Source organism: Mchenga conophoros, linkage group LG13 (assembly GCF_057382185.1).
Source record: "Mchenga conophoros isolate Kocher_MC1m ecotype Shallow Benthic linkage group LG13, M_conophoros_male_GT1.1, whole genome shotgun sequence".
NCBI classification, from domain to species: Eukaryota; Metazoa; Chordata; class Actinopteri; order Cichliformes; family Cichlidae; genus Mchenga; species Mchenga conophoros.
Genome location: NC_140538.1, coordinates 6214580 through 6236984, shown reverse-complemented (window position 1 = coordinate 6236984; position 22405 = coordinate 6214580). Strand labels below are relative to the sequence as shown.

The 22405-nt window shown below is 39.5% G+C and overlaps 2 protein-coding genes across 5 annotated transcripts; both read left to right on the top strand.

Moving 5' to 3' along the window:
• Nucleotides 1-322: 322 nt before the first annotated feature.
• mcm8 (minichromosome maintenance 8 homologous recombination repair factor) lies at nt 323-9390 on the top strand. Of its 4 annotated transcripts, none has more exons than XM_085296192.1 (21): nt 323-454; nt 876-1147; nt 1346-1411; nt 1538-1620; nt 1811-1960; nt 2112-2209; nt 2303-2501; nt 2641-2726; nt 3300-3445; nt 3657-3737; nt 3823-3961; nt 4268-4298; nt 5013-5150; nt 5325-5385; nt 5506-5586; nt 5900-6095; nt 6175-6388; nt 6482-6691; nt 6830-6906; nt 7790-7979; nt 8597-9390. In XM_085296192.1, exons 2-21 carry the CDS (start codon nt 883-885, stop codon nt 8687-8689), a joined length of 2604 nt encoding a protein of 867 aa, XP_085152318.1. In that variant the 5' UTR covers nt 323-454; nt 876-882; the 3' UTR covers nt 8690-9390. The 4 variants fall into 4 exon arrangements, with proteins under 4 accessions (XP_085152318.1, XP_085152319.1, XP_085152317.1 ...); XM_085296193.1 differs by having other exon boundaries at nt 371-494; XM_085296191.1 differs by having other exon boundaries at nt 376-558.
• A 260-nt stretch (nt 9391-9650) lies between these two features.
• Nucleotides 9651-15325, top strand: crls1 (cardiolipin synthase 1). Its single transcript, XM_085296189.1, has 7 exons — nt 9651-10237; nt 11645-11782; nt 12181-12310; nt 12393-12478; nt 13116-13184; nt 13898-13989; nt 14826-15325. The coding sequence occupies exons 1-7, from the start codon at nt 9785-9787 to the stop codon at nt 14920-14922; spliced, it is 1065 nt and encodes a 354-aa protein (XP_085152315.1). The 5' UTR covers nt 9651-9784; the 3' UTR covers nt 14923-15325.
• The last annotated feature ends 7080 nt before the right edge of the window (nt 15326-22405 follow it).

The following is a 22405-nucleotide window of genomic DNA, read 5'->3' as shown; positions in this document are numbered from 1 at the left end:
AGAAATGAAAAATCTGGACATAGACCTCTGATGTTGGAGTCAGTCTTCCAGTTTTGAGGTTACAAGTTCTAATGCTTCTATTTATACTGAAATCAGTTTGCACTTTGCATCATCATTATCATCATCATCCTTACCTCGTAAATCTGCTCGTTTTAGCAGCAGGAAAGTGTCGGGGTAAAATCAAACATCTTTGGAGCAACTGACAGGGTTTGAATTCCTGCTCAGAGTATGCAGAGTATGGGGGCGGCAGGCGAATAAGAATTCTGTAGTAGTTTCTCTATCCTCTGGGGGGCAGTAAAGCGCTTTAAAGGCACATCTGACAAAATAACATTAAAAGAAGAAGCTTCTTCCTGGAGGGAATTTTTGTTTGGTAATATCAGTCTGCGTGAATTTTGAGACACCGAAACACGCAGTTTTGGTTTATGGAGTAATATATTGTGCACTTTCTTAAACTGTAAGATTTTTTACTCATTCTGTTCAAGAAAAGGCAGGCGGTGTGTTTTTACCTGTTGGCACTTTTTGAACGGAACATGTAGGGAAAAGTCGATGATTGTAGTTGTAAGTTGGCTAATAAGGATAACGTTACTAACTGTTGGAGAGAAAGAAATTAGACATGAAACATTAGCCCGCAGCTTTGTAACCTGAAATGTGTAGTTAGATCTGTAGGGATTTCACGGTTTTTAAAACGGAAGGGCAGTTAAGTTACCCAACAGTATTTTAAAATGTTAAAGTTGATCTTAAATCTGCAGTGTTGACTTGGAAAAGTAGAGCCAATCAACACAACATATATCAACATTTGCTGTAGTGCATATTTACAGTGTTTTGTGTTTCGTTAATACTGTCACTTATTTTTGTTCCTCCTTTCATTGTCTTAGGAAAGTAATGAGTGGACAGGATTCCAGGAGAGGCTCTTCTAGAGGAGGCAGGGGAGGATGGAGAGGAGGGAGTGGAAGTGGTGGTGGCGGCGGTGGATGGAGAGGAGGGAGTGGTGGCGGTGGATGGAGAGGAGGAGGTAGTGGTGGTGGTGGTGGTGGTGGATGGAGAGGACGAGGTAGTGGTGGAGGATGGAGAGGTAGACCATGGAGAGGAGGATCCGGAGGAGGTTGGAGAGGTGGAGCAGGAAACCATACCTACAGAGCGCAGAGAGGTGAGTTTCTGACAGTGTTTTTTTTTGTAAGAAACCATTAGTAGAACTATATTTTTCTTTTTCTATTGAAAAAAGACGAGGTGAATACATGCTACATATTAGAGTTACTGCTTTGTCTAAAAAAAAACCACACATTTGTGGTTGTGCAATGAATGAACAGCTGCAACAAAATAACCAACTGCTCAACTGTCTCTTCAGTCCTTTGTCAAACTACTCTTGATGCATTGTGTCCGTACAAAGGATGGACACTCTACTTCACAGATGGTATGTGTGCATTAATGGGTCCCTGTCACACTGTTACAATGGAAACTTTAGAAAGACGTCACATTTAATAGTCAGGATTATCTGTCTTTGTCTGTGCCCGTAATCTCCATGTCTTTTTATGTCCAGGATTTATAGAGAGTGGACCTAATGTGGAGAAAATCAAAGTGTTTGAGAAATATTTCACTTCCAGGATTCATCTGTTTGACAAGGTTCGTCAGATGAGCTCAGTGCACCACACACTGGCTCTTTAAGTTATCATTTGTCACAGCAATGGCACTACTTGGTGGCATCCTACTAAGAGACTTAATATGTTTTTGTTCCTTTAATTTCTCATCCATCTATATTATTTTCTTTGTCTGTTTCCATGTCACTTAAAGTGAACTTTGTTTTTGTGTACAGGATGAAATTGAGCGTCAGGGAAGTGTCCTGGTTGATTATGCTGACTTGATTGCAGACAAAACTGTGCGTCAGGCACTTCCTGACATAGTCACACAACTGAAACAACAACCAGAGGTGATGCTGAACTGTTTGGGACTGGCTATTCACCAGGTACACGCACAAAAGACCCTACCACACATTTTATGCTAGCGGGATGTTACAGTCTTAATGATGTTCATATTATAACAAATGCTCAAATTCTCAGTCTCTCTCAATCTAAAAACCCCAAACCCTGACTGAAAACTGTCTGCACATCATTCAGGTGTTGACTCTGGATTTGGAGAAGCAAGCTGCTGAGCTGCAAGAGGAAGAGTTTCCTGTTGCTACACCAGTCATCAATATTCCCCATATTAGTGCGAGGTATTTCATTCGGTGAAGAATGAGTTGTTTTCTTGACAGCCACTTTGAATGACAATAAATACGGATGACTGCATTTGTGTAAATTACCTGCAGGCTCTATAACTATGAGCCACTGACTCCACTGCGAATGTTACGTGCCAGTGTGTTTGGCCGGCTAGTTTGTGTGAAGGGAACAGTGGTGAGAGTGAGCAGTATTAGACCGCTATGCACCAGGTTGGCCTTCAGGTGTCGGACCTGCTCGACCACACTGTCTCTGGCTCTGCAGCATGGGAAATACACTACACCTACCAAAGTATGTACACGCACACTTATACGCTAACTTTTTTCTGCAACTTTCTTCCTGTACATAAAGGCTGTAAGTTAAATTGTATGCATGCATATGGCGTTCTTGTCAGCATTCACACATCTCTTGTTTGTGTTTTATCACCTAGTGCGGAAAGCCAGACTGTCGCAGTCATACCTTCATCCCCATCCGCAATTCTCCTCTTACACAGACTGTAGACTGGCAGATCATCAAGTGAGTATATCATGTACAGTGAAAAACTACAGTAAGACATAGCTAACAAAAATGGTTGTTGCAGTTGTTATTTGAGAGCGGGAAAGGATGCCATGTACTGATATCTACTGATATTTAACAAATTTCCCACCTGTGGGACTAATAAAGGTTATCTTATCTAAATGTACATGTAAAAATGCATGAAAGCTCCTCCAAAGAAAAGCCTTTCTGTTGCATGTATTTTTGAGGTATATACAGCATGTCCGTAAACTACTCTGTTGCCGGTCCATATTATAATCACCCTAACCCCAGGTCACTTACATTTAATTTTAAGTTGATTCATGAAGAATCTTTGTATGTAAGTTATCAGTCATTTATATTAAGGGACTTTACCTTTTGTTTTTTTGCTTGTATTATTTAGTGTGTACCATTTACTGTGCATATGTGTGTAGTTTTCATGTGTCACTCTGGACATTGTGCTTTATCAGCAGTTCACAGATATGAAGTATTGTCCTTAAAGGTCACATCTCGTGTAAATAACCTTTGTCATGAATCCCTGATCAATTGAATTTGAATTATTTTGTGCCACTTCAGGGTGCAGGAGTTGATAAGTGGAGAGCAGAGGGAGACTGGACGAATCCCACGGACAGTGGAGTGTCACCTGACCTCTGACCTCTGTGACAGCTGTGTACCTGGAGACACTGTTACTGTGACAGGGATAGTGAGAGTTAGCAATGATGGTACAAAAACACACATTCTGATCATTGTGAAAAGTTAAGCCAAAGAAATACCGGTGCAGTCTCTAATTCTAAATGTGTAGTGAATTATAAAAAATGTCTCAACTAAATCAAGCATTTATTCAACAAAAACTCTAAGCCTTTGAAGTTGGAGTTTGCTGGAAGAAGTGCCCTCCTACTTAGACATCAAACATAGTTTGACTGTGCTTTTTAGGTCCAGGCAGTTCTAGAGGAAATAAGGATCAGTGTATGTTCCTCCTCTACATTGAAGCTACTTCTGTCAGCAATACAAAAGGTATTCTCTTTGAGACCTTCACATTTATATTAATAGGCTTTAGTCTTAAGTATTTAATGAACTGGAACTTTTTCTAAATATTTAGGCAAGCAGTCCAAGATGGGAGGTCAAGGTTCAAGCGGGACAGTTGAAGATCGCTGTGGTGGGGAAGAGTTCAGTCTGAAGGAACTGTATGCTATTCAGGAGATCCAGTCACAGCCTGACTTGCTGCGACTTATAGTGCAGTAAGATGATTACTTACTGCATTTAATGCAGCTACCTAGTTTCATGTAGTATTGTTCTAAGAGTTATCGCAGCATCTATTTATTAAATTTTTGTCCAAACAATGGCGTTTGAATGGTATGGCGATGAGTCAATTTTAACAATTTAATCTCAAGTTATCTAGTTAGCTTGATTATTTATTTTATTTTTGTCAGGATTTAGAACTATAAAATTCTTCAGTCATCCAAAAATGTACTTTTTGATGATGATGGCATGCTACTACTGCACATCAACATATTTTAACTAATTGCGTCCACTTGTTTTTACAGCTCTTTGTGTCCTGTCATCTATGGCCATCTGGTGAGTTCCGCAAGACTGAGTACACTAACAAGCTTTTCATTAGAAATTACTACTTCTTTCCCGTCAGGGCTCACATCAGCGGATCGTCTAACTCCATCTCATCCTATCACTAATATCATCCTCTGTCATCCCATCTGTTTGTCCTCCTTTGCTATATTCATGATCTATCTCCATGATCTTCCTCCTTTGCTCCTGCCTGGCAGCTCCATATTCGGTATCCATCCAGTGTATCTACTCTCTCTTCCCTGTCCAAAAGATCTCAACCTTACCCCTCTAACTTTATCTCCAAAGTGTTTGACCTGAGATGTGTCACTGATATATTCATTTCTACTCCTGTCCATACTGATCACTCCCAATGAAAACCCAAACCCCTTTGGCTCTGCCTTTCTCTGTCATGGTCTCCAAACCATACATTATAGTTCAAAGTAGTTTTCACTACAACTTGTAAACCTTGCCTTTCACTCTTGCTGCTGTCCTTCTGTCACAAATCAGCCCTGACTCCATCCACTCCACCCTGCCTGCACTCTCTTCTTCACCTCTCTTGTACTCTGTCCATTGCTTCGGATAGTTGACCCGAGGTATTTAAACTCATCTGCTTTAACTACCTCTACTTTTATCAGTTTCACTGCTGCTAATGAGGTCTTACTTGCAATGCTAAAGTTTAGTCTAACATCTTATGTCTCGTGTAATTCTTGTGTCTTTGTGTATCTGCAGCTGGTGAAAGCTGCCCTTGCTTTGGTTTTGTTTGGAGGCAGACAGAAACAAACAGGCAAGAATAGCATTCCAGTGAGAGCAGACCCCCACATCCTAATAGTGGGAGACCCCGGACTGGGAAAGAGTCAGATGTTACAGGTAACTTAGAGGACTTTGCGTAGAGAAATGAATACTAATGTCATGTCAGCAGCGCTATGTTGATGACTCATAAGCTGAGACTGTGTATTGTGCTGTGTATTTCCTTTTTGAAACTTTGATATGTTCTTCTTCGACCTAGTACTATGCTCTACGTTTGTCTTTTACTCTGCATAGGCAGTGTGTAACGTGGCTCCCAGGGGTATCTATGTTTGTGGCAACAGTACCAGCACCACAGGTACAATGTGTTAAAGTAGAAAACTTCTTAACTAATTTGTTATACAGTAGTCATTAAGTATTTGGTTAAATATAGTCAAATTAGCAATGTGATCTTTACAGTTTTTCTGTTTTTCTTTAGGACTCACAGTAAGTTTATCTCGAGATGCAGGAACAGGGGATTATGCTCTGGAGGCCGGTGCTTTGGTTTTGGCAGACCAAGGTGGGAAATTTGTTTTTAAGCATATTTTAATGTGCTGTGAACATAAAACATTGCGACCTGTTCTAGTGGCTTTGAGGTAGTTGCACTTTGGTATCTAGCCATATTTCTTAAAAAAAACATGTATAAAGTATTATTTATATTTCTTTTAACTTCACAGCATCTTCCACAAAGTATTCCTCCACTGCTTTGACCACTTTCACTTAGTTTGCCAGGCTCAAATTATCAGACAAGCCTTTCAGCCTGCAGGGGAATCTTTTTGCTTCACATGTGTCACAGTTAGTTGCTTGCGTTTCTTTTTTACTTGTTTATTTAGGTCTTTGCTGCATTGATGAGTTTGACAAGATGGGCAACCAGCAGCAGGCTCTGCTAGAAGCAATGGAGCAACAATCTGTGAGTCTGGCGAAGGCTGGTATAGTTTCCTCTCTGCCTGCTAGAACCTCAGTTGTGGCTGCTGCAAACCCAGTTGGAGGACATTACAACAGAGGCAAAACAGTCTCTGAAAATCTGAAGTAAGTTAAAGATGGAGGATACAGCAGATTGTATAGTATGTGACTTGTATTTACATTTGTGTACTCTTTTTCTGTATAGAATGGGATCAGCTCTCCTCTCTCGTTTTGATGTTGTTTTCCTGCTCCTGGACATCCCAGACGAGTCACATGACCGCCAGCTGTCGGAGCATGTCATGGCGAATAGGTCCGGGAGAGGCAGAACCAGCAGTGCCACAGTTACCAGAAATAACACTGAATTACAGACCTCAATCCTATTAGAGCACTCTGACATGCCACTGTCCGAACGTTTGCAGGTAAAGATGCGCTGTCTGCTCTCAGCGCACACGGATCACAATGATATCACACAAAAGCAATTGTTTTCAGGCATTAAGTGTATATTTTTCTAGATCCCTGCAGGTGAAAGTATAGACCCCATTCCAACGTGCCTTTTAAGAAAGTACATCAGCTACGCTCGTCAGTATGTCCGTCCCAAACTCTCTCCTGAAGCAGCACAAATCCTTCAGGAGTTCTACCTGTCACTGAGAGCTCAGGCAAACCCTACTGATGCCACACCAATCACCACACGACAGCTGGAGTCATTAATTAGACTAACTGAGGTAGGTTTGGATAGCGGTGCATTCTCTCAACACACCTGGCAAAATGTGATGGATGAATACACAAAGTAAAAATACAGTTTTGGGGAACAGAAGGGATCAGTTTCCTGCTGGTGTCTCATGGTAGCTGTTTTTGTGTAGGCAAGAGTCAAGTTGGAGCTGAGAGAAACAGCCACTAAGAGTGATGCTGAGGATGTTGTTGAGATCATGAAACACAGGTAAGCCGAACAATCGATGCTCACAGCTTGTAGGCAATAGCATTTATAAATGTAGGAAAATGAAATGCGTTTTCTGTCCTTTCAGTTAGCTGCTGCCTTTGATGACACATTACCTCATTTGAAGTATTGATCAATTGCTCCAAGGTGCCAGGAGCAACACCATTATAGCGCAATAGTTGTGAGGGCTCTAAGCATAAAAGTAAAAATAAAAATCATTGCTCAACACTTGTACCTCTTATGTCGTGGTTTGTGCTTGTTAACTAGCTGATTAAAGCCAAGCCTTTCCACCATGTTACTGCATCAGTAATTTGCATCCACCATTTGCTTATTGTCATATGGACAATATTGGACTAATGTAACCCTCTCCATCCATAATAGTGTCATGTGGAGCGGAGCTAGCAATGCTCAGTTGAGTCATCTGTTTGCTCTTGAGTTCCACATCGCCAGCTGCTCCTCCTCCTTTGCAGTCTGGTTGTTCTCAATGGTGTTTTTGCCTCAAACACATTTGTTGTTTCCACCAGTTTTCTTGCATATTTTGCAAAGTACTGTGCTTTGTTGGAGGTTGTTGAAGTATCTCCCTTTCTAGGAACTAAATTGTAATAGAAGACTGAAACAGCTCTTACAGTCAGACATGCTTGGACTTGTTTCACTGGGGAACATAAATACATGGTGTTGCTATTGCAGGGATACGGTATACAACACTTTAATATCACAGAAAATACATACTAGTAATAATGTGCACAGTATGATAGGCCAAAGCCAACTCTAAGATGATAAGTGTTAATATTTTTGTTAAATAATATTCACAATATTAATACGTCTGAATTGCTCACACCTGCATGTAAATTTCTCTCTCCTTCGTTTTGTGGGTCTTGTTTTTCAGTCTGGCCAACACGTATTCAGATGGTCTCGGCAATCTGGACTTTGAGCGCTCTCAGCTCGGGTCTGGTATGAGTCAGCGCAGTGCTGCAAAACGACTGGTCAATGCACTGCACCAGCACGCTCAGAGGACCGGTCAGAAGCAGTTCGACGTACAGATGCTTCGATCCATTGCCGACAGAGTGAACGTTAAGGTGAAAGCACTGAAATATAAAATAATAAATAATAAAAATACTGTGTCTGATTTACAGTATAAAGCAAAGACACAAACATTAATAGTGTTCTCTCACCATTTGTGAGCAATTACTTTGGATGTCATCATGATACAAAAACTTTATTAAAGGAAAATAGGAAAAAGGTATCGACTTGTTTAAGCTCTTTGTGAATAAAAATGCAAAAACAAACATTAGAAAAGCATGTGGAAGATTTAAAGATATACAGACACTGCTTTAGCCAATATGTAGACCACATCAGCAAGGGTTAGAACTCTTGATTATCCCAAAATGAAATAAAACTCCAACTCTAAATGTTTTATCAAACACAGCACATCTTTAATGGTGCCTTACTGACTGAAATCGGTCAGATATTGTGTACAATACTTTTGATTTTTACACAAAGCTTTGTACCTAATATAGAGAAGATTTTCCAAAACCTTTATATTTTGCCTTTTGTAACTATACACAGGTTGGCTTCCCCCTCCTCACCACAAACCTTAGTGATTTCATACTTGAGCATATCGTTTTCATTCATGTTTAATTGCATTAAATGTATAATTCTTAATTATATTAAGTCAATCATTAATTCTTTCTAGGTGATGGATTTCGAAGGCCTCTTGAGTTCCCTGAATGAACAAGGTTTTCTGCTGAAGAAAGGGCCCAAGCTGTACCAACTGCAAACAATCTAACTTCTTACAGCTTTCACAGGCTCAAACCTGCAGACTTTATCAAAAGGTCGATCATTGGACCATGTTCTGTAAAAAGCAAAAGAAATGGAGACTGCAGTTTGACCATTAGAAGAGATAGAAAAAACCACGAACAACAAAAACAAGGCTGAAAAAAAAAAGGAAATACTGAAACTTGATCTTTACCGCTACCACAGCTTCTTGTAAAGACAATATCCCACTAACCAGAGAAATGTTAGACTTGAGATTGATATATTGTCTTAACATTTCATTCATAATCCAGATAAAGATAGATTTTCAGAACCGGGCAACCCTTAGTTTAAGCAAAGTTGCAAATTTTGCCTTTAAGTTACACAACTTTGTCTAAACTGAATATGAAAGAAAACTGATTACTTACCATTTTTTTCTACAAATACTTAAAGAATACTTCAGAAGAATGAACATAATATGTATATGATGTTTATGTAAGCTTGTCTGTGGTTATATTTTAGAGAAGGCACTAATATAACCCCGTCAACCCATAATAGTGTCATAATAAGCTGCCCTTGTATTATAAAATTTCTTATTTTTCTGAAAGATTGACTTCAGTATTGGGTGTCCTGTTGGATGTATAGTATTTGCTTTTCATTTTTGTCTTAAACATACGTTCATGGTTACGTTCTGTCTCTCTGCGGTGCACTTTATTAAATGATGTGGAACAATCAGCCTTTTGTTTGTTGTTGTTTTTTGTTTTGTTTTTACAAAAAGGGAGATAGTGAAAATGCTTTTAATTTGTAATTCAAAAGACTAATACGCTAAATATTTACTTATTATTTAAGAAATTGTTACAATTTATTAACGACAAGTCCGACTATTATCTGATTTTTCTATCTCTTGATACACCACTTATTTAAATAAGAGACTCTCTTTTTAAATTAAAAACGCTGAAGGAAAGTAAGTTTTACGACATCATGTACCGTATCGATTTACGGCAACATGGCAGCCTGCTGGCTCGATGAGGGTACCCGTCGGCTCTGACCATCAGGGTCTTTAACTTCACGATGAACTTGCGGGGAAACGGCACGAGGCCAGCAGGTCGGTAACGTAAGTCTCGTGAAGATGATGACGCTGTGTTTTCGGGGGATTTCTGCACCGCTGTGCCGCAACACAAACGTTCGTTGTCTGGTGTCCGCGCGGAGTGCGCCCGTGTGCCTACTGGAGCCCGTATCATGGCGGCTCAGATACACACCTGTCACGGAGTTCGCTAGGTTGAAACGACCTCAGGTGAGCGGCTCGTACCTCGCGAGACTCAAAGGGACAGACAGCCGTGTCGCGTGTTGGAGTGGGGTCCTCCAGCAGGGAAAGCAGACTCCATGGCACGTGCAAGGACCTATACCCATGACCCAGGGAGGTCACGAGCGGTATGCGGCCAGTTTCCGTTCTCTGCTGTCCCCGAGCGCTCGAGGACTGTGCAGTGGAAAGACCGACGAGAAGCCGGACAGTTCTACCGGAGAGGAGAGGGGTGACGCCGGCACGGTACCGGGACACGGACTGTTCAAGTTCAAAGAGCTGGTGAGTACAGAGGTGACAGGAGTATGAACTTCACAGAAGGGGGTAGGCACCGTAGATGCATGTTGTACAACAATTAATAAAGTGTAACTCATGTGTGTTCATCAGTTGCTGGCCAAAACGGTGCAATGGTTTATACTTTTAAAAGGAACAATGACCATAACATGACCAAAACATGAAGAAACACACAGTTGCTTAAGTAGAATTTACAATAGTGTAATCATTGGTCACACTAGAAGAGCTTTGTGGGTAATTTTCCACTGAAGAGGGAGCACTGGGCTTTGTTCCAGAAAAGAGAAACTGGATTTTTGTGTTTGTGAGCTATCCCAAACCCTGGGTCATTTACTGGCCCAATGGACTCTGTGAACCCAGAGGTTTAAATGTCAAGATTTTTTACAGTACGTTTCCTCGTAAAACAGCCTTATTAGGTTTAATGAATACAAGTCCACAAGTAAATAGTTTTTCCTGTACATAAAAATGGCATGTTTAAAATACCCATCAGTCCATTTTCTTCCACTTGTTGCGGTGGGCTGGAGCCCATGTCAGCGGTCATAGAGGTTTATGGTCACAAGATTGTTGCGGGGATAACACAAAAAGAATGTTAACCATTGATACTCACACCTAGAGCCAGTTTATAGAATCACCAATGAACAACGTTTTTGAAGCCAGAGTACCTGGAGAAATCCCATGCAGACAAACAACATGCAAACTCCACACATAAACTCTGCAGACTGGATTTAAACCCAGAACCTTCGTCCTATGACCCAGCTTAACATAAGCTTTTAATTACTAAATACCACTGTGACTTGAATGGTGTGGAAGGTTGTGGTGTAGGGATAAAAGGAGTTTTCAGTTATGAAGTAGATCTCCTGCAGTCTTAAATCGAGCTTTACTTGGTCACTATTGGGTTTTTTTGTCCTCTAGGAAAATTTAAGTTCTGTGACTGTAGAACAACAATATCACCAACTATTTTCTCCCCTACTGTTTTAGATGAATCGTAGTGATAAGTCACATTGGTACACGTTCATATTCCTTGGACCTGATAAAAAATGGAGTCTCTTATTTTTATTTAACTGTCACCATCTTGTATCCTGTTGTAGGTCCTCTACTCATAAGGGAAACAAATAAATCATTATTTAAAAAACTGTTTTAAAGCTAACTATTGCATTTGCCAACATAAAATTGATTTGAGTCATTAGAGAAAATATAAATTCCTGCCATTGGTAAATGTCATCTTATTTGTTTATAAGGCCAATGCAGAATCGATATATATTGCACACATTACTGAGAACAGCTGCTAGAAAAGATTTAGGCTGACTGATCTGAAGCAAGTTCTGTGATGATTTTTTTTTTTCTTAATAGCTCTAGCTGTAAACTCTGTCGTAATATTTACTTATTTTTTTTCTTCAGTATGAGAATCCATGGACAATCCCCAACCTGTTATGTGTGTGTCGGATTTTGCTGGCTCCATTCCTTGGTCATCTGATCATCCAGCAGAAATTTCACCTCAGTTTGGCTCTGTTTGCGCTGGCCGGAGCTACTGACCTGGTAATCTACACATAAACGGACATTTACACTAAAGCACTTCCTGCACAGGTGTGTGGTTCCAGTCTGGAGTTGCATACCTGTACAAGGAAATCTTGTAAACTCATTTTCAGCTTCTGAGGATTGCAAACAGTTTTGGACATTTAACACATGTCAATGATGCACCTGTAAAAATATTTTTAAAAACGTGGTAGTTGAAATATTTACTATTTGTGTATCAAGTCAAGATCAAGATGCATGAGATGCAAATAAAGTTAATTAGGCTTTTAAATTGGGACTCACTGCATTCTGATCTGCCCCGAACCTTTTAGTTGTCTTACTTAGCTCAGCTTAGAAACTTGTACCACAATGAATTTACATCTTTATTTATTCATTTTTCTGTCTCATTCTCTCTTACTCAGTTGGATGGTTACATTGCCAGAACGTGGCCCACTCAAAAGTCGGCACTGGGCAGTGCTCTCGACCCACTGGCTGACAAGATTCTCATCAGTATTTTATATGTCAGTCTCACCTATGCTGAACTTATACCAGGTATAATACTCAGTGTATTTCTGTGTTTTCTTCCTGTCTCAAACAAGGATATAAGATTTTTAACTGTGGACTTCTGTTTCAGCTCCACTGACAGCTCTAGTGATTTTCAGAGACATTGGTTTGATAGCTGCTGTCTTCTGGGTCAGATACAAGACGGTACCTCCACCGGTGAGACATATCATTCTAAAAAACTAAACTTTAACTGAGGATCTTCTATTTAAATGCCATGTAGACACTCAAATTTCAAGATATTTTCATGTGCACTGTACAGAAGTTTGCTGCAGCTAAACTGTGGGTGCAGCAGAGGGTGCTTGCAATGTAGTCCTCACTGCCAAAAATGGCACAGTTGATTTTAGTAATTATATTATTTATACCCATCCATCCCTGTATTTATAATGCATTTTAATTGAAAGGAAGCACTTCGAGAGTGCAACCCTCTGTCAAGGCAGCGCGCTTGCTGAGTATATTTACGTTCAAACAATAATATTTTATTTTGTATATATTTATTTTGGTTTCTTTGTTCTTTTTAAGCATACTTTAAGAGGTTTATAGTGCAGTAAACAGAGGTTTACTTTGATTACTCAGATATTATGTAAGAATAGAAAATATGTATTGATTTGTAAGTTGAAAAACATGAATAAATAAATCTATATAACAATTTATGTTGTCTTCTACCAAAAACGTGATGAATATTACTAAAGTAAATCTTAACTGCTCTTTACTATTTTGGGGCCACAGTGATTCTGGACTGCATTGTGAGTGTCTGTAATACTGAATCTACAGTTTCCTCCTCTTATTTCTGCAGGTGACCCTCACCAAGTTTTTTAACCCCTGCTATACTACTGCCCAGCTCAAGCCCACACTCATCAGCAAGGTGAGATGTACAACCATGCACTCTGCTCTTTACCGATTGGAAAAACTGTAGAAGACCTTTCACCATGAAGTGTTTGTAATGTAGTTTTACCTCTACACGTGTTAGGAGCACCGCTGATGTAGTTTTACAGAGTTTACTAATCTTTACACTCAATAAGCAAAAGTTACTAAACAATAAATGATTAATGCCTTTAGGCTACTCATCAGCACCTTTACACAGCCTGTTGTGCATCTTGCATCGGCACATTTCCTCATGCTTGGCGTCAAATTGGATGTCAGTTAAACTCTGTAAACATTGGATGTTTTTGAGGTAGACATTCAATGTGATGAGGATATGAACAAAGCTAGTTTGTGCCTGTTGTGTCCTCACCCTATCAACACCCAGATAATTAAAAAATTGTTTCATTTTTGTTTAAAAGACCTGTGCTTCAGTATTTCCCAATTTTGCACAGTTTATTTATCCAGGGTTTAATATTCATAACTTCAGCCAACATTCTCAAGTTATATGGTTTATTACTGCAGCCTATGTAAAATATGTAACTTCTCTTAAATACACCTGACACTGATTCATTCTATGTTTGAATCCACAAATAGCCTTTAAACAGTCTGAAATACTAGCATAATTTCATTTCAAATATGTGCAAAATTCTATCATGCCTTCATCTTTCTTTTCTGACTTTTATTTTATTCATGATTCATGTTCTTTTTCAATAGATTAACACGGCCATTCAGCTCTGTCTGGTTGCAGCTTCTTTGGCCGCTCCGGTCTTCCAGTATACAGACAGCATCCTGCTGCAGTGCTTATGGTAAACCACACGCTCCACATTATTTATGCAATTGCAGTTTCATCCACTTAGCTTTCATATCCAAAATGTCCTTTTCCTTTCAGTCTGGTGGTACAACCAAAAAAAAAAAATTGTACAATGGATGCAAATGGTCTCATCTCAGTCAAGCACATAAATGCTGTTTGTTGCAGCACGTTGTTCAGGTTAAGTGTACTGACTCATTTCAGTCCGCACCTCAGAGTGAGCTTGAGTAGAAATCAGACCAATGACAAACATGTTGTGCCATAGTAACCTACATTTTTACAAATCTACTTCAGTGGACTGTTGAACTGAGCATCGTAATTGATTTACAAGCCTTACAGTTTGGATTACTGATATGAAACTATGGGCTTTTATTTAGTTAGATTTTAGAGTTGTAAGACAAATCTTAAATGCTTTTGTTTGCTGTGGTTGATTAAACAGACTATATCGAATATCTAAAGATAGTATATACAGTTATAATAAATTTTTCCAATTAAATCGAGTTTTAAGTTAAACAACAGGTTAAGAAATGAATGAGGGTAAATTACAGTTAAAGCTCATCATACTCTTTCTTTAGCCAATGTGTCTTTCTTCATAAGACCACTGGGGGCAGCATAGTCACACTTTCAAATTCAACACATTTAATGTTTATAACAAACTGGAGATTAATTCATTCCTCACCACAATAAGATAACAAATTCTATTATTCTTTTAATATTAATATAAAAATGATTTACCTCTCCATCTTTTTTCTAACTTTGAAAGTATTTGGTCAAATTATTTTTAAGTGCAAAGTTTGGTGTGTATTACAGCACATGTCATTTATCATGTTGCAGGTATATTACAGCAGTGACTACAACTGCATCAGGTTATAGCTACTGGCACTACGGCCGCAAGACTGTTCAGGTGTTGAACACCAGATCACCGTCATAAACGCACCGAAAGCAGAACAAAAGCAGTCGCCCCAGAGACACTGAGCCCCAGTAAAAGGATGGACAGACGGATGGACGATCGCCAGGAGCTCTAAGACCAAGTGGATGTGACAACCATACACATGTCACCATGGAAATGACACATGGAAACCAACTGAGGCCGCAGATGGTTTACTGCAACACTACAGAAACGCCTAACAGCAGTGGAGCCTGCAGACAGCATTCAGAGACAGGATAAAAACAGCAAACGCAAATATAGACCGTCCACCCACAACACGAAACAAGAGCTTCTGTTTATTTTTTCTTAGGTTTTCAATCAAGGGGTTGCAATGTGAACCTAATTATTGTCACATGATTGTCATTTTTACACAACTGTGATTTATGATTAAAAAGGAAATCGCTTTCGTGTTTGTCCACGAGAATCTTTCGGATGCAGGGGATTTTTTTTTTCCTCAGGGAGGGGTAATCTTATGGGACACATGTGACAGCTGATCTATTTAAAACCAACAATCGGGGGATTAAAATTTGGGTGCGCGGTGAAATGACATCCTAGCTGGGCTCCACAGGCCCAGCAGATTCTCAGTCCTGATTCATTTAGTGCTGCTTTGAGCTTAAATTTGTCAAGGCCAATGCCAAGCTGCAGATTAGTATCCTTATTAAGGAATGTGGAGTCAATGATCCTATTATTACTTGAATAATTAATAAAAAGCATCAACTTTTAAATTGCTGCTATTAATCCAAACCTTCAAATTATCAGCTGTTGTGAGAACAAAACACCTCAGCTTTGGGAAAGGTGAGGATCCCATTTTATTATTTTCCTCATGTATTGTAGACAAGAAAATAAATAATAGGGACTGATTGCACACATTTCCTTTGCTTTTATGTATGTGTATCATTAAAAACCACAACAACTGCAGTGCTGTTTTCAAGTGCTTCCAGTCTTGGGATCAATATGCCTGATAAGCCAGAGGTTATGCAGAGGCCCGGGGAGAACGCGAGCCATTGCGGATGAACTCCTCAGGCGGTCGTATCTTACTCCACTGTGCATTTTTTTCCCTCAAGAAGAAAACTAGTGTGATGAGGGGAAACGAGAAAGCATAACCTTTTCATCTCCACCATTTATTTCCCAGCAATTTTCTGCACCACTTGGGTAATGCAGCTTCCTCGCCGAGCATGTGCTGATGACTGCCAGGCTTTTGCAAGTTGTTTTCATGGCCTTGAGTAGGATGTCTCCTCATTATATCTTCAGTGAATAAATTTAAACGATCCCATTTTAATATGAGACATCCGTCACCGAGAACAAATTGATACCTACGCTTATTAAAACACTGCTTAAAGAAGTTCTGCTGCTTTATATTTTTTTCCCCCAAAGTCTATATTTGATAAGACTAATTGAATGTGTACAGTATAATTTGGAAGTTGTTTGGTGCCCCACAGTCTTTTCATATAGTGTTTGGGAGAAGCTTTAATTAGTTATGCCTTTGAGATTAAAGATGGGGAAAACACACCTTCAAGCCCTCTGTGATGGACTTCAGTGAGATGCGTGTCATCGTGACTGACAGATATTGACAGCTGTTATTTACACGGTGATGGTTCTGTCAGTAAAGTGAGTCAGAATTTAGATTACAAAGAGCTAAAGATGAAAACTGTCTTCAGGATTTATTCTCAGTATAACAGCACCTCCGAGATGCCTTTAAAACATTTCTCAGGTTAAAAGGCAAAATCTTCCATCCAGCAATTATTTAGTGCTTTTACCCAAGGCTTGTCTGTCTGTCTTTCTTTCTTTCTCTTTTTCAAATATGATCTTCCCTTTGGAAATCCATCTCTTATCCCTTCAAATTCTTCCATCTCATTCATTCATGGTTACTGGAGTCTAAATGACTCCTGGTCTGTTGCAATTAATCTTCTTGTCTAGACACACTTACAAAGAAATCAGTGCTCTTGTCTCAGAAAATGACTTTCTCACTTATTAAAGTAGAATTCACGGATTTGTATTTTCTGGCTTTGAGTAAAGGATCTTCCATTTACATTTTATGCAAAAACAAGTTTTTAAATAAAGTGAAAATAATGAGATTATTTAAGAACTATCAGGAGGTCATCTTCTGCAAGAACACAAACCAAATTATATAAAGAAAACACACAGTGGGGATTATTTTTCTTTATATACAATGGCTGACACCACTAATAAACAAAACTTTAGTCTGGCTACTCAACTCATTCACCTTGAACGAGAATAGTTTAAGTAAGCCACTGTAAGGCCTTTCTCAGCCACTAGATGGAGAAATGGCAAAGAAACGCCGACGGTGATTTTACATTAGTGTCAGTAGAGGCCTTGTTTGTATCATTAATGTGCAGTCAATAAATATTTAAAGACCTCAGCAATCAACTGTACAGTGATGTGATTATTTGAACAGATAAGCATTTATAATTAAAGGATTTAAGATAAGGTTCAAAAATAAGTTGACAATTTAGGTGTTTATATGTTATATCTTTAACAATTCCTGTTTAAAGTCATATTCCTTAACTAGTGACTTTAAACAGGAATTGTTTAAAGTCACAGAAAGGATTTAAAAAATGGAAGGACAAAAAATAAACAATTTTTTTCTATAGCAAAAGTAGAAACTGGTGCACAGTTTGTTGCACTACAGCTATGAGCTCTAGTGTAACAGACAGACTTTTCCACTGTGAGACTCAAGAGAAAAGAGGGTCAGCTAAAAGTAGAAATATGTTAAATTATGTAAATTATGTTAGATTAACCAGATTACTCAGTTTTCTAAACAATAGAGCAGAACCTGACGGTGATTGCTAGTTAGGAATGGTGTGTTATTTTCTTTATTTTCTACCTGGTGCCACTCTCATTTTCTCCTTACTGCTCATCTTTTAGTTGATGCCAAAACAAACCTGTTCTTCAAAACTTAACAGGACACATTTGAGAAACTGTCACCTGGGACTATCCATGCTTAGTGAAGCCAGGTTCAAAACCTGCTGGAAAAACCAGTTAAAGAATCCCTCCAACACTCATACAGATGATTTAGTGATGGAGGCGAAAAAAGCCAAATGTGCCTTCACACTTCACAGCCCAGCTCTCCAAAACCCACAGACAGGCTGAATCACACTAACAAGGACAAACTTTGGATCTGTATGCTTGTGTCAGCACGGCCCTGCGGCTACCGCTCACTGTTTCAGTCAGCCCTGCATCAAGTGAGAAGTGAGAGGTATCCTCTGTCCTCCAGAGCTAAAGAAAGCTTTAGCTCTGCCCAACAACATCTCAACAGAGACTCCTTGTTTCCTGATGATTTTATTAGATTAGTTTCAAAACTGGTGAAATGGATGGATACATACATAAACCAAATCGTGCCGAGTCTAGGTATTTAAACCCAAGTGGAGGAGGGCCGGTGACCCACTATTAATCATCCCATCCCATGAGCCAAGCTGTGAAGAAAGGCATGAGTAATTACTACTAGAGGTTGTGGGTAAAACCACTGTGAGACTTTGCATGAGTTGAGTGGGGGTTGAGGTGCCTGCAAAGGGATCTCAGGACTGCTCTGTAGGTGGCTGACAGCTGCTGTCATAAGCCACCCTCTGTTCAATGACGGTCATTCACAGCCCCTCTTTTGCTGCTCTTTCAAACCATCTGTGCTCTCGATCCAAAATGTGAACACTGGCATCCTCAAAAGAGTGACCTTTATTTTTTTCAGTGTAAATGTAACATCTTTAGGAAATTTAAAGAAATCCAGTTGCTTTCTTTCCAAGCTCCTTAGACTACCATGACCTGGATGACTGAGAACTTATACAGACATATCCTATACAGACATGTCTTTGAAATCTTGTTTTGCCTGCTTTGCTTTTACATTTGTCTGTCAGGTAATGTTATAGTGGTGGATGCTCATATTAAACATGGCTAAAGTTTCACATGATCAGGTCAGTTTTTGTCCTCTGAGTCAAAAACATAGGATTCAGACTCCGCTAGATGCTGATTTTCTAGTATTTTTTCAACTATTGATATATGATATTAGCGAGAGAAAATATCCCTAATAGCTACATATTGGTCACACATCTGTGGTTGTGAGCATAGAAGCCCCAACCATTGCCTATCTGGTCATTTTGTTTTTAAGGTGAAGCCAATTAGAAACTAGTAGGCTTAAAGCACTGCTTTTCAAACTGTAGGACAGGGATGAAACTAGCTGAGTGAATAGGACTGTCAAAGAGAAAGCAAAGACAAGTTTATTGATGCTATCATGCTCACATTTATTAAAGTAAAATTCAACTTTAATCCTGTACTTGATTTTACTTAAAGAATTAAAATAATTTACACCATGCAAGGAAAAACTTGGGGGCATAAACAGAGGGCAGGGTGTTCCAGGGAGAGGAACTAAATAGCCTTGTTTTATTAAAGCAGCTCTAATAAAATCCAAGGACATGTGGTATGAAGATGTACTCTGAATTGAATAAGTCTCCTTTCAAATGGCTAACAGTAATTAAGTAGAAGATTGTATTTGACACCACTCCTCCCTGGTCACTGCTATTCCACTTCAGTGTTTTTTGACACAAGCCACCACCTGTGTGTACTATCTGGCCTTTGCTGTGTAGGTTATCAACAGCATCCTCTGAAGACTCTGACACCATGGTTGTTGCCATTCCTGAGCCTGTTTCTGTGCTTGTGTGAAATTTCATGCGAGTCCATGCAAAATCTGACAAGACATTTCAGTCTGGAGCAATGTGGTGGACTGAACTGCTGACATCACAGTCCGTCCCCGTAACCACTCTGCCAGCATGAACATATTTTCTCACGGTAGTCATATCGTTTCACTGGATCAGGTTCAGTTGAACTGCATTTAATTTGTGGCGCTCACGGCCATAAATAATTACAGTTACAAGACGGCAGCAATGTGTTTCCCGTTATTCTGTATAATCCACAGAACATGTTGCAGTCAGTTTTGCTGGCACTCTTTCTTAAGTACAAAGTTGTGAACAGACTCTTTTATAATCCTTTTTAGAGACTTGAGGCAATTTAGAGAGGATTTTCAGGGAGAAGACTGCAATTAAAAGGTTTTCAAAAGGCTCTTATCAGAGCTGCAAAGGCAAGGATGTGGCTGCCACAACATCCGGGTGCACTTGATTTGTCTGTGGCTACGACAAGTAAACAGGCATTTTCCAGTTGCACAGCTCCGTGGGAGTGCTGCCTTTCAAGTGTGTGTGTTCATGAAGCTCCGTGGTGTGACTGGACACGTCGTAGGCACAGAGACTTTGAGCTGTCAGAGGTTCTGAGCCAAACTTCACTTCAAACTTGACTGCTTATGAAACCCACTGAATCAGAGTCCTTATAGTGCTTACACCAGGCCTACACTCACAAAGCCGTACCAACACAAATCCATATGGGTACTATAGCTCCGCACACACACAAACACACATGCTCCTGCACACTTACATCTTTTCTGGTCCTGAAATAGCTCTCAGCCTCCCACTCTCCCTTATATAAGCTCCCAGCACGGAGATCTGCTGGTGAAGATTGGGGTGTGTGCAAATGTGTGTGTGTTAATGCATCTGTCTGTTGATGTGTGTGCACATGTGCACTTGTGTCTGTGTGAGTGCCAGTGTGTGGGCAGTAGGAGTGTCTTAAGTTGTGTGTTTTTGTACAGCGTTTATGATTTGAGATTCCTGTTGATAATGCGGTGCGCAGCAAAGTACAAGCAATTTCTTGAAGGAAAGAAATGTTCTTAAATTCATAATCGCTGCCTTTTTTCTGTAGTTTTTGGCCATCATTTGGTTATAAAAGATCTGGGCAAGGGCAAAGAACACATTTAGTAAGACAGCATAGTATACAAACTGTAGCATTTAGGATTCAAAAGGAAAGAATTTCAATACCGTAGCACTGTAATTGTCCTTCATAGTGGAAAATTTAATTTAAAAGTATTACTCTAAAATGTTATTTTAACAAAGGTTTTTATGTATACTTAATAATTTTTTAATAACCTGTGAGCCAGATACAGTAAAATGTGACTCAGTATTAGAAATCCAGACAACAACAAAAAAGTGTTTGCATCATTATTATCTGTTTGCTACTTTTGCTTCTGCAGAGGGATTCTGGTGCATAACAAGGAGTCCCATTACCAGAAACTCTGAGCAGTCTCTGTTTTGAAATGGCTTTGTATTCTGTAAGCAATGTTTCCTTCTATCTGGACACTGAGGCAGGACACATTTTGCACGAGTGGGTGACTGAGTGTAATACGCCGATCAGCCACGACATTATAACCATTGACAGGTGGCATGAGTAACATTGATTATCTTGTTACAAATAGCACCTAACAAATTTCCCACGTGTGGGACTAATAAAGGTTATCTTATCTTATCTTATCTTAAGGTTATCTTATGGCATGATGGACTGCATTTAGCACAGCAATTTGCTTCAGATTTGATGTGTTGGGATTAAGAAAAATGGGCAAAAGTAAGGCTGTGAGCAGCTGTGTTGTCTATTTTAGTGGCTTGGACATCTTCAGAATGTCAAGTCTTATCAGGTGTTCCTGGTATGCAGAAGTGATCCAATGAAGGGGGGGGGGGGCATGACTCACTGAAGCGCTTCTGCAGCACATATTACTGAAACTCTTGATGTTGCTTAAGATAAAAGTGTCACAACAAATTTGAACTGCAGCTTTCTGGAGCTGTAGCCATTGTAGATATACTATATAAGGTGGAGATATGAAAAGTAAAGAATCTAGAATAGAAATCTATGGGAAAATCAAGAGCCAGTCTGTGGCTAAAATGGGAACAACAGACTCACTGGCTACTTTGTTAACTGCTTGTTAACTAATTAGATATCAGCCATTCACATTGCAGCAGCTAAATAAATTATGTGGATGTGGTGAAGATGACCTGCTGAAATTCAGAGTAACAGAATGGGAAATTAAGTGATTTTGAACATGGTGTGATTTTTTGTGCTAGAGCATTTAGAAACTACTAATCTAAAGAAAATATCCAGTGAGTGGCAGCTTTTTGGGTGAAAAGACTTTGTTGATGTCAGAGGACAGAGGAGAATGGCCAGACTGCTTCAGCCTGATAGGCAACAGAAACTCAAATAACCACTTGCTACAGGTGTGCAGAACATGTCTGAATGCACAATACGTTGAACCTTGAACTGAAGGACTGACACTGAGACTAGTATTCACAAAGACTGGAAAAATGTTAGGGGAAAAATTCTATTGCAACATTCGAAAGTGTCAGAATTTGACTTAAATAACATCAAAGCATGGATCCATCCTATCAGTGGTTCAGGCAGGTGCTGGTACTGTAATATAATGGTGTATGGAATATTTTTATAGCCCACTTTGGTGTATAGGGTATATCAGAAAACTGCCCACATTCATTCTGATTTTCTTCTAGAAGGGCTTTGCTCCTGCTGATGCCTGTTCATCCCTGAAGGGGTCTACAGTAGGCACATGGTTTGGCAGAAGATGAACTGGGGGGACCTGGTTTAATGTATCTCCTTT